Here is a 12108-nt window from a genome sequence, read left to right as displayed (position 1 = left end):
CTCATCACCCTTTGGACTGATCTAAGTCATTACTTCTCTACAGAAACCTTGCCTGCACAGTGTGGGTACTACTGCAGGCACCCATAGTTCCAAGTCCACAACCACCTCTTTCAGAACTTCCTTTGAGCCTCAAGACTGGCTAAACACAACGTTGTAATGACCAACACTTAGACAAGGACCTGCAGATGTGAATGTAGAAAAGAATTCAGTTCACGATACTGATCACGATGAATTCCTTGCAAGAGCTTCTTGGCACAAGCCTAATAAACCTCAGCCATGGTAAACCTCAGAGTGTCACTTTAGATCAAGTAAACAAATAATAAGGTGAAGTAATGAAAAAACTTTCATCCATTGTCACCTACACTAATGAGTGCTGAGGGAGATGTTGCTAATTTGATTTACCTGTACGTTCCTAAAACATTTCATTAAGGCTTGGTGCAGTCCACTGCCAAAGCCACAGAGAAAACCAAAAGGTGAACTTGTATTGCAGTAGGGTGTAGTACCCAAGAACTTCACCAACCTTGTAACTTCTGGTTTTCTTTCTCCATTCTGAGGAGCAGTATCTGCTGAATAATGGCTTTCTTCCACAGCTCACGAAGCTCATGGGGTGACCGTTTCCTTTCTTCTTTCACTGGCCCAAAGGGGCCATCTTCACACACTGGTTCCAATGGGGATCTGGGTGGAAGATCTCCCAGTTCACAGTAATCTTTAAAAAAGAGAGACTGTTGTTAACTACTTGGATATCATGAACAGGTGAATGAAGGGACACAATCTGAAAGACTGCACATATATACAAACACACACACATCTGCATATATACACTAACTCATATATCTATCTGTATCTAGATACACAGATAGATAGATAGATAAGAAGTAGCAATACCAAGCAAGGTTTCCTAAGTGACAGTTTCAAGCGGACTTACAAGCTGCTTCACAATAATAATCATACATGCTAAAGCCTAGAATAATTTTTTCTATAACCTGGTAAAAACATTGTACCACACACCAAGACCACATCTTGCTAATTACAACTTGACATGTAGAGAGTTGAAAGGAAAAGGCAAGTCTGAGAAATTACAAAAACATAACCTACAGCTGAAATGTGGCATGACTCAAATAGCAGATAAAATCAAATATAGCACCCACATAATTTGAAGAGTAATCTCTAAAGTGTGTTTAACAAAGAGAATACACGCCCTTAGCTGCACAAACAAACCACCACCTAAGGCCATACAATGGGATGATTACCATTTCTTAAAGTAAATAGGCGGAAAGAGAGAGAGGCACTTAAGACATGTTTGTTTTCACTTCTCATTTTTAACCATATCATAACCTTCTGAACTTTTTCTTTTGGCTTCAGCTGGCCTACCACAAAATATATCATTTTGTCAAGCATGCAAGGTAATTCTAAGACTGAATACATTACAAAAGAAAGTGAACATTAAATAAATCTCAGGCAAATTGAAAAATCATTTATTTTTAGGGAAGGGTGTATAACATCACTTTAAAACAAGCAATCAATGTAAGAAGCACAAGCTCTTATACTTTGTTTTCTTAGTACCTGCTGTAGTATCACTTAATTTTATTGTTTTATACAGCTTCTCTGGAGGCTCAGTAGTCTTTGACATAACCTGTATCTAGAAGAAAAGTTACTCAATTCACCAACTTTAAAAAATGGTCAAAACAACCAATCTCTTCCTACCAAATCCCACACAGAAGGCCATCACAACAGCACTTCTTCACCCAACTGGAATGGCTATGAAATGGCTCCCTGACCTATACATGCAAGACAACGCTCTAAAGTTAGTGCAATGAAATCCATTCGCAATCTCGCCAGCCAAGGACAAGTACATCTGTGTGTGCTATTTCAAACAGCTCCTGCAGAAGGAGCATTCCTGAAGCAATTATTCTGATGGCAGCTCAGGGGTCCCCTTCTTTATCATTGCCTAGCATGGTGGTAAAGATTTTTAATTAAACACACACAAATCATGTCATCTCGTCAAAACTAACAAAATAGGAAGGTTTTCACCCCTTCAAGTTCTGCTCAGACTGCCACTATACTTTGATTCACGCAGTTCGTATGCAGCTATTCTTTTCTTGTTTGTTCGAAGGCACTCGCACAACTGAGCTCAGATGACTAAGAATGGAAATGTTCACAGCTGTTCACTTCTGCTTTTCTAAGTCTTGCCACTGTCAATCTTCTCCTCTCAAAGAGTCAGAGAGAAGTAGAGTGGGTCCAAATACCACCCGCTTCCTTATACATTTATTTGCTTGCCACCACAGTTAAAGTCTAGGGCTAAAATATACATATAAAAATAAATGTAACATATTCAGCTAGCAGAACAATTTAAACCTTTACAACCTTGCACTCTGGATATAGGTGTGGATACCCATACTTCTGGTATCTACAGCATTTGAAAAAACAATGAACATCATGGGAATGAGAATTAAGCAATGGTCAAATATTTGACACTTTAATGGCAATCACCATTTGTTGTAAAGAAAGTACAAAAACCAACAGACGCACTCAGAAATACAGCTGGTTATGAAAAGTATCAATACAACGAAGAGACTGTACTGTATTCATTAAAAGAAACTGGGAAACATTAATTTTTTTTCTTTACAGGTAAACTGAAAGACTTCAATGGACTAAGATCTGCAATTATAAAAGAGATACAGGCAAATGACAGCAGGCAGAGAAGGCACACCCAGTCAATAATTCTCAAAGTGTACTGACCATGAAAGGAAAATTATTTTTATTTGATTGCTGGTTTTGATGCAATTGTTGGTTTGGATGCACATGCTATACTGTCAACAATGTTCTGTACATTTTTGTGTAGAATTTCTAAATATAGTAGCTTTTATCACAATTTTCCTTAGTGCATACTAAGAAATATTTAAAGGGAAATGCTGTTAAGGATAATGCTGGTAGAATTCACTTCATTTGATTGAATAAAATAATAAAGAAATAAAAAGAGAATATTCAAGGGAAGTTGTTAATTTCCTCTAAGGCTGCATACAATACTGACACCGTAAGAAAGAGGAATCAACAGAAATGGTCACCATACACCAATGCAAAAAAGTAAAAGTGATCCAGATAGGAAATCCCTTATCTACTGTACGCTGTCTGTGGTCTATTCACATCTTACATTCACGTTCCATTCTCACAGCATCCACTACAGAATGCAGGCACATCTTGGGGCAAACAAGTCTCTTCTCTACATCCTCCCAGTGGTTTATGTATCTCTTTTAGAGTCAGATGTGTATTCTGATTTTATGTATGTATATGTGCACTAGTGTGTTAGAAAATAATAGACTATGTCCAGATACAGTTTATGGCTACCTACTTGCAAAAAAAGCCCTAAAGCCAAAAAAACCCCAGGCTGGCAAAACACATGCAAGGAAATGGATTAAACACATTGCATTCCTAAAGCAAGAATGAACACATTCAACATCTAGAATCTTCCTGTCTTTAGTGTACACATCCTGCTTCCTCAGGACAAATTTTAGGGATTGGTCTTCAAGTACCAAATTCATAAGTTTATCAGAGACATTACTCACTTGTCGTCCTCCAGTGATCAAACTGTGGCAACACCTGAACTGCTGCAAAGCATTAACTACTGAAGACCATGGTCCTACTTCCATTTAGGCTGAAAATTTCCCATCTGTGGCTGATTAATCTGATAAAATCAGTATTCATTAAAAGAAATCATGCTTAAGGCTATAAAAGAAAACTGAAAGGTTACAAAATTATATAAGCTGAACAATTATGACTATCAACCCTACCTCTAATGCTTCTGTGAAGAGTCCTAGGATTGATTTTGCCTTCCAAATGGCAGCTCCTTTTCTATTTTTTCTTCTGCTTCTTATCATTTGTGGACATTTAACAGAAAGTCTAAAGTCCACTCTGATAAAGTGCAACACATTGACAAGCTGCCTTCCTTCCTGTCTGCACACTGGCATGAGGCAGGATTTGCAGAATGCAAAACGAACCTGTTTAACTGCTCAGGTGGCCTGTCGGAAGTCTGCAGAGTTGCGTCAGCTGTTTGGCTGGTAAGGGAGGGAGGAAGGTGGAATGTGAAGGCAATCCCTCAAAGCAAAATAAAAAACTCAGACATTTGGTAAGTCAGCACTAACCCCTGTCCATGAACATACAAGGTGATGAAGAGACATGCCACCCAGCTTCCAGATCCAGAACAGACAAGAGCAAAAATACTGTAACAAGGAACTGAGTATTCCATTGTTATGCACCAGGGATCTGGAGGATAGCAGAGAAAGAGCAATTCAACTGCATGTAACTGGGAGCTCCCATTCCACTGAACCAAACTGCCATGTGTTAAAGTACGAACAATGTGCAGCCTTCAGAACTTTTATGAGATTAATAAGTGCACTTAAACAGGATCTGAATGCTTCAGCACACACTGAAATACTGCTTCCCTGTTCACCTGCCAACTTAGTCAGCTTTTGTTGACTCCTATTCTACGTTTGACCTGACCCCAACTCCTTTCAGATATATTGCTTCCTTTCCAGCAGCTTCCATATAGAATTCTACCTCCATACATGCTACTCATAGAAGCCTACCGCACTTCTGTTCTCTAAGGTTCAGGATTTGGCAAGTTGACTCGATAAATATTAATATATTTGATCAATGGTAATTTTATGGTAGTTTTCCATTTGAGGTTCATTCTTGGACTACACTTCAGAACTATTCTTCTGCACAATGAAATTTTACAAGTCTGTGAGTCAAATCCAAGCATTCTCTGAGAAACTGCACTTCACTGGGAAAACCACCATCTTTCCTGGGCTTGTGAGAACTTTTGCAAAGTACTGAACTGTAGATGACACTGCTCATGAACCAGATGGAAATGTTGCTCAAATATTCTAGTGCATCCATATGTACCTCAAAAGCACTCCTCTTATGCTTCCACCACTTATAATACCCAACAAAGGACAAGGCCAGTAGGAACAATGGGCTGAGATGGAATTTGTACAGCTGATTTGTTCTTTTATACTCACTGTTGGCTTTACATGGCAGTGCTTCAACCTTAAGGTGCAGAGTATCCCTACACTCCAAAAGGATCAACAAATGAATTACACAAAACTCTTATGTGGAAAGATGACACAAAAAACAAAGTACAAAAGATTAGGAAGGAAGTATCATGATATATTACTACCAGGGACCACACTAAAGAAAGTTTGTACGTGGAAAGCTGGTGAATGACCGCAGTAGTAATTAAAACAGACAATATCTGACCGGAAGTGATACAAACAGGAATATTTCATTTGTAAATGACTAAGAAAAAATTAGTTTATCAAATATTTTCCTAATCAATCCACCTCAGTATTAAACAAGGTTTAAATGACGAACCAACCTAAAAGCACAAATTTAAAAAACATTCTTTCAGAAGCACTTAGTCTAACCAACCTCAACTATCAAAACCAAGACAAGAAGATTCATCTTTGACTAGAAACTCCAACACTTCAAGTAGAAAGGAAGGGCTGGTAGGGAGGAGGCTCAATAATAACGCATTAACACCATCCGCACTAAGGAATTGTTTACACATGGCTCTCTACATGCAGTGTTTACCAGTCGCATCCATGCTCTGGGGTTAAAAAGTCAGACAAGATATGGTAAGAATGTGGACAGAAAATCCATTAAGCCTTTTATTTACTGCATTATGTTATTTTTCTTTGTTGCAATTTAAACTTTACAAAATTCAGCTCGGTAAACAAACAAGAGAATTTCGCAGTCACTTAAGATTCAATTGCCAAAAGAAAAGACATCAACAACATCCTTAGTTCTCTTCAGATTTTCCATTCGGGTAGTGCAACACCTTCTTTCACACAGAAATAAAGACGAATGCAAACTTCTATAACCAAAGATATAATATTCCTATTATTTTACATAGCTGCCTGGAATATTTAACTTCAAAACCAGATGTGGTAAAATGACCAGAAGCCTTCTGTAATCAGAAAGCTTCAGATACAGAATCACAAGAAGGAACAAGTTCTAATCTGACATACAACTTAAAGCAATGGCTGAATAAGGAATTCTTGAAAAATTGTGTATTTCAACACTGTTGATTACAATCAGCTCTGAAAGATGCTTTGGACTTTGCTTTTCTTGTAAAGCCAAGAACTTCTTAGAAAGCACTTACTACCACCAAATTAACCTCATTTCCTAATATTATCAATCCCCGAGAAAGGAATGCCCTGATATTTCAATGGGCACAGAAGCCATCAAACATTAATCGTGTACTTACTGGTTACTTACTAGCCAAACTCCTGTGCCAGAAATCAAGACTGAGAGCACATATTTGCTCTGAAAGGGGCAGAACTGAGTAATCAATTATAACCAACTGGCTTTAATTAATAATAATTTTGTCGCTAACACAGTATTGGCAAACACATTACAAATAATTTACCTCATAACCATTCTAAGCACAGAATGCTAAAGCAACAGTTTATAGTATTTGCAACGCTACTACAAAATGATTTTTAAAAAAATTTGCTTAAATAATCAAGAGATATAGTCTACACCACAAAACATAAAGAGATGGGTAGGTGTTAACTACAGCTGATTTTAAGAAGAACAGCTCTTCAAATTCAAACTTTTCTTTAGCACTTAGGATTGAACAGTTTGCCTCAGACAGAGACCCAAATAATTTCAATTAATGAATCAAGTTCATTTTCCTGTACAGATATTTGTACTTTCTAAACCATTTTTTTTTCTGCAAGTCAAGCTATAAAATAAAATGTAGTTGATTTTTAAATTTGGATTTATTTTCTGAGTACTTCTAAGTGATACCAAGCATTTCACTCCTCTGAATTTCAATTTCTTTCACTGCTCAACAGGTTACTTCATCACAAATTGCCCACCTTAAAACAAATCACCCATTCTCCAACCTAAAACTGACACAGCTTTCACAAAAATCTTGTTGTCTACTTCCAACACACCTCCCTCACCAAGAAAGCTCCAACAAGCACCACTATTTTCCCATTACTTCCTTCAAAAACTATCCACATCCCCCTTAAATGCAGCAATTGACTTGACTGTGCTGGGAGTTTCTGACAATCTGCAAAACAGCTCTCCTACTATGACCAATTCTGAACAGTCAATATGTGAAAACTGTATGAAAATTGTCCACTGCACAGAGATTTATAGATGCTGAATACATGTACGTGAATATCTTGTTGCACTGCAGTGCAAGGTGAACTTTCATGATCAGTCTACACTGAGTCAAGGACGTTCTGCTTCTGAGCAGGTTAAGGGCACCCACCCTCACCTTCCAGACACTCGCCTCTGCCTGCTCTACTGCTCGTGTAATACTGTGAGTGGGACTAGAAAACTGATCCAACTGAAATTTAAGGCCTTTGAGTGTGTTCATACTTCAACTGGTTTAAAATTATCACTGAGTTGATGTTCTCTTCACCTTTTTACCAGTGAAGAGAGAACTAAAGAGTCCTAAACCATTTACACAGCAAAAAAAAAAGTGGCTCTTGAGTGATGCTACAGAAGTAGGAATATCTGCCTGCAAGTAGGGTGGGGAGTTAGAAAGGTAAAAATCAAATAGCTGAGGAAACACATTTATTACTTAGAATGTTTAAGACAGTGAGTAGGAGAGAGAACTTTAGAAAAAGAATAATGAAAACCATCTTTCAAAAAAATATTGTATTGTAACAGATCAAAGTGTGATCCATTTTGTTAGGAGATTCTGCTTCCCTTTTTCCATCTCTCCACTTTGCAGGATTCAACACTCATTACACTCCCACAAATAAACAGAAAAAATATCCGAGGATGAGACACTGTGTCTGAAGGTGCCAGTGAGAGAAACGCTGCCCCCTGGTGCTCCACACCACTTGCAGCATCACAACCATTCCAGGGGAAGCTGCTGACAGCAGGAGTTGGGGCTAATTGGATAATTTGAACCATAGCTTGCTACAGTGGAACTAGCATAATTCAACACTCCATCCTCCAGCTACCAGCTGTAAAGTATTAAAAGTCTCTACAGATCATTTCTGCATGGGTATGCAGAAAATCCTTTCTAGAACTACAAACTGGAGATCAGCCTCATTTTCAGGCTCACCAGGGATCACCTGGCTCTCCTGCCGGGCAGCAAACTGCGTAATAGATCTCTGATGTGCTTCATGGTAAAGTTATGTACAGAAGCAGGGGAAAACAGTGTGGGAAAGGGAAAGTGGCAGGACCAACAAGCAGGAGGAGGTGGCTGGAAAAGGGCGCGTATGTGGGACATTGCTTCCACAACAACCAAAAGTAGTGGTTTCTCTACAAGGCTTCGTGTTGTCTCAGCATGCTTGCCTTGCTGAGCATGGCTACATTAGTCCAATCATCAGGCAAGACAAGAATCTCAACTGGCAAGAAAAAACGGCTTTCCAGCATATCTATTTGCAGTATTTTTCTTCTACTGATTTAGGACTGAACACCCTCCTTCATGTATAATAAATCATTGCTTTTAAATAATAGTGTCTGCAAAACAAACTGCTCTCTGCCTGGTAATTCATGATGCAACTCCCAAGGCAGAGCCAGCACGCATTTTGCTCCACTCGAGTTACAGAAAATGAAGTTTAACTCAAGCTATTTATGAGCACTTCCTAAAGAATTAAAGGATTCAGAAGTGCAAGACAGTGGGACTTCAGTGCTGTTCAAGCCGCTCAAGCTTCATGCGGAAGCTCAGGATAAGAGACTTTTATGAAGTTCATTACCTCAAAAGAGTAAGATCAAAATTTCTGCAAAAGCTATGTACCAGTTTTCTGGAGTTTCTTTATTTTTTTAAAACTTTCAGTAAATATGCCTTCATATCCTGCTGTGTTAACCACACAGAGAAGCAATGAACATGATTGATCTTGAGATTCAGCTCACCACCTGCCTATACAAATGTAATCACAAATGTCAGAGCCTAGGTTTTTCTGTGAATATAAAGCTTACAGTTGTCTCTGGTTCTTGTGATAGCTTGTACATTCTTCTGTGCAATTTACTCATTACAACACAAGAGAAATTACAGCCACAGAGCAGTTCCATTTTGTTGACAATGCCTGCCCACATGTGGTCAAAACAATGCACAGTTCAGGCACCCTGGTGGATTTTACCTTTAATACAAAGTTTAGTAAAGCAGCCTAGGCTAAACTTAAAAAACTGTATCATCTCTAAGTCACAGAGATCTGGGTCTCTTGGCTGACTGACTTACTAGCTTTTAAACACACCCCCTCCCCAGCTTTTTCCTTACTCCTCTCCTGCAGAGTACCCTGGAGTAGGGCATTGGCCACAACACCTGAAGGGAGAAATTGGTCAATGGAGTCTGAGTCTATAAAGGGAATCCAATAAATCACAGAAGTTCCCTTATTTCCCTCCCTTCATGCTTACTTTTGCAGAACACGACAAACCATGTTATCTTTAAAACCTTCTTTGCCCTCTGTCCAATTTGGCTGAAATTAATCTTTTGGTGATACATCAGCTGTTTGTACAAATTAGAGGAAATCAGTCTAAAAAGAGTGAAAAAGACTTAAAAAAACACAGATCATGACAGAAAAACAAGATGATGAATGATAGGTATTTACTTTTATCACAATTAATTTGGAACTAGAGGGGTTACTTAATTAACTGTGGTGGTGAGTCCAGTGTAAGACCAGCTGTACAGTAGCTCTCTTTAAGGCTACAGAGACTGGATAACAAGTGAGTATCCTTCACTGCCAGAAATGTTCCATGAGATGCATAGAAGTCCAAACAGAAGAACCCAGTATTTGCTTTAAGTATTTAAAAAAACCGCGCTGACTCTGAGTTTTCTTCTGTTCATAAATTATGTACAGTGAAACAAATACAAAAAAAGAAAATTAATGAAGAAAAAGGCCAAATATTTTAAATTGCTGCTCCTATTAATAGCACATCCTGTTTTCCATTTTGGCCACTCTTGTTTCTCCGACTATTCTGCTTACCCAGCTGTAGGTTGTTAAGATTGTATCTTGCAGCTACTATGTCTCAGAGGAAATGCTTGGGTAGGCAATTTAGGTGGATTTCATTTAGGTGGATTTTAGTATGGGAAGGTTTTGTGGCTTTCAAAAACAAGTAAGACCATTTCCAGTCACAGAGAGATGCATCAAACCTGTAAAAACAGTAGTTTCATAGAACAGCCCTTCACATGCCTTTAAGTACAAGAGAGCATTTCACATGTATGTTTACACAACATGCTCCTGAGATCACTTCACTTTGAAGTACACTAAATTTGAGAGGCATCTGTGCCCATATGCAGCTTATCTCACTGTCAGTCAAATTGCATTGCAAGCAGTACATTAATGACAGAAACACTTCTGTTACGTGCCTACTCCAGTTAACCAAGGTCTCACTTCAAGATGAAAGAAAAGTATCTCAGTGACACTAGGATGGTTGCTTTTTACTACATTTACTATAAGGTACTGTTCCTTTCTGTTTCCTTACACTTTCTCTTATTTCTGATACAATGGCCTTAGAGGTAAGTCAGAAGTTATAGCTTACAAAGCTCATGCTGTGAAATTCAAACTTTAGTGAGCCAGAGGATTTTCTCAGGCATTCTTGGCCCCAGCATGTTCTGTACAATCTGGCTTACATAAAGTGAATGCACAAAATGATGCACCTGCATGCTTATGTGCAGTGATTTTCTTCTAGTCTGTGGTTCTTCAGCTCTACAGAATTTCACAAAATAATTATGGCAACAGTGGATAATTATGACTCAAGTGGCAAATGTCACACACTGGAGCAGCATACATGAGGACAAAGTATGCACTACAGAATTCAACTGAGATCATAAAAGAAATGTAATTCCTGCTGGTACACCTGGAGTTTTCTAGTCTGTAGTTCTGTACTCCAACAAGGAAAGATGAAATAGAAGCGTCACCTTTTCTTCAGTGCAATACGTGGTGATGCATTTTTTTTCCCCAGGACTCATTAAAATAGTACACATAAAGATAATTTCTTCTCTGGCTAGTTAACATGAGACAGCAGCAACAATGTTACATATGAAGCTGAAAAGTAAAAACTCAACAGCTAATGAGCTGGGTATTACCAAAAAGTAGGTGGTAAACTGCAATGACAACACAAACAGAACACCAGGCAAATACGTCCCCTAGGCAGACACAATGATTCACACTTCACACACAACATGCACGAGTAAGCTCATGGAAGCAAACAAACCCAGGCTTTACCATCGTATCGGCTGGGAGAATCACATGCTTTCTGAGGGGTGGCCACTCGCAGGAATATCTGCTGCCTCCATGAATGCCTTCGAGTCCGTACAGGGCTGTCCGCATCAAGGGCCTGCTGGCCATGCTTGGATTCGTAGTCGCTAAAAGGGCAGAACACAGAACAGTTTGCGAGTAGGTCACCTGGATCTGCCAGGAACAGTGACACAGCCTCCAGTGAACACATGAGCCCCTGTCTTGGGAGTGCAGTGTGCTGTGCACATGCTGGGGCAAGCTCTCAGTGTTAGGAAGGTGAAACCTGCTTTGTGGCAGAGGCTTATACATGGCTACAAACAGCACTGAGGTTCACAAACAGGGCCTGACAGCTCTGTACAGTCTACTCTTTCCAGTTTTAATTAATTTTCAGTTCTCTTTGCAGCAGTATATTAATCAGAACACATTAAAGATACATACACAATAATGTAGTTTTACTGTTACACTATTTACACGCCATCCACAAAATCTAGCAATTATTCATAGGAGACACAAAGACTTGCTGATGCCTTTTATCAGTACACATCAAGGAGCTTTGTAAACACCAACTAAACTTTCAACCTTCTGTGCACTGAGTATGCAATATATTCACTCCCAACACAGACTGGGAGAAAAACTTTTAACTTTTGTGTTAGCAAGTCTACCTCTGAAATACGCAAGGAACGGCATCCAAGAACCTTGGATATTACTCCTTTGATGTCATCCACACATGCCATACAGAGGTTTTTATTCAGAATACAAAATGAAATAGTGAAGAACAATACTGTTTTCGCATTAAAAATCCCACTAATAACTTTCATCTGTTAGAACTCTAAACTATTCATTGCTTTATTCTAGCCATTAGCTAAATGGTTACATGAGTGTTTGTAGAAGCTGAAAGGGA

General features: G+C 38.8%; 1 protein-coding gene across 11 annotated transcripts in view; it reads right to left on the bottom strand.

The window, feature by feature from the left end:
* TBC1D1 (TBC1 domain family member 1) overlaps window positions 1–12108 on the bottom strand; it is a 100726-nt gene that overhangs the window by 20463 nt on the left and 68155 nt on the right. For all 11 annotated transcript variants that reach the window (XM_032108979.1, XM_032108978.1, XM_032108987.1 and 8 more), the window contains 2 exons: window positions 11196–11335; window positions 521–706 (listed from right to left, as the gene is read on the bottom strand). In XM_032108979.1, coding sequence (XP_031964870.1) covers window positions 521–706; window positions 11196–11335 — 326 coding nt within the window. The remainder of the gene's footprint in view (window positions 1–520; window positions 707–11195; window positions 11336–12108) is intronic.

Source organism: Corvus moneduloides, chromosome 5, assembly GCF_009650955.1.
Source record: "Corvus moneduloides isolate bCorMon1 chromosome 5, bCorMon1.pri, whole genome shotgun sequence".
Classification (NCBI taxonomy): Eukaryota; Metazoa; Chordata; class Aves; order Passeriformes; family Corvidae; genus Corvus; species Corvus moneduloides.
This window is presented reverse-complemented; position numbering and strand designations above follow the sequence as displayed.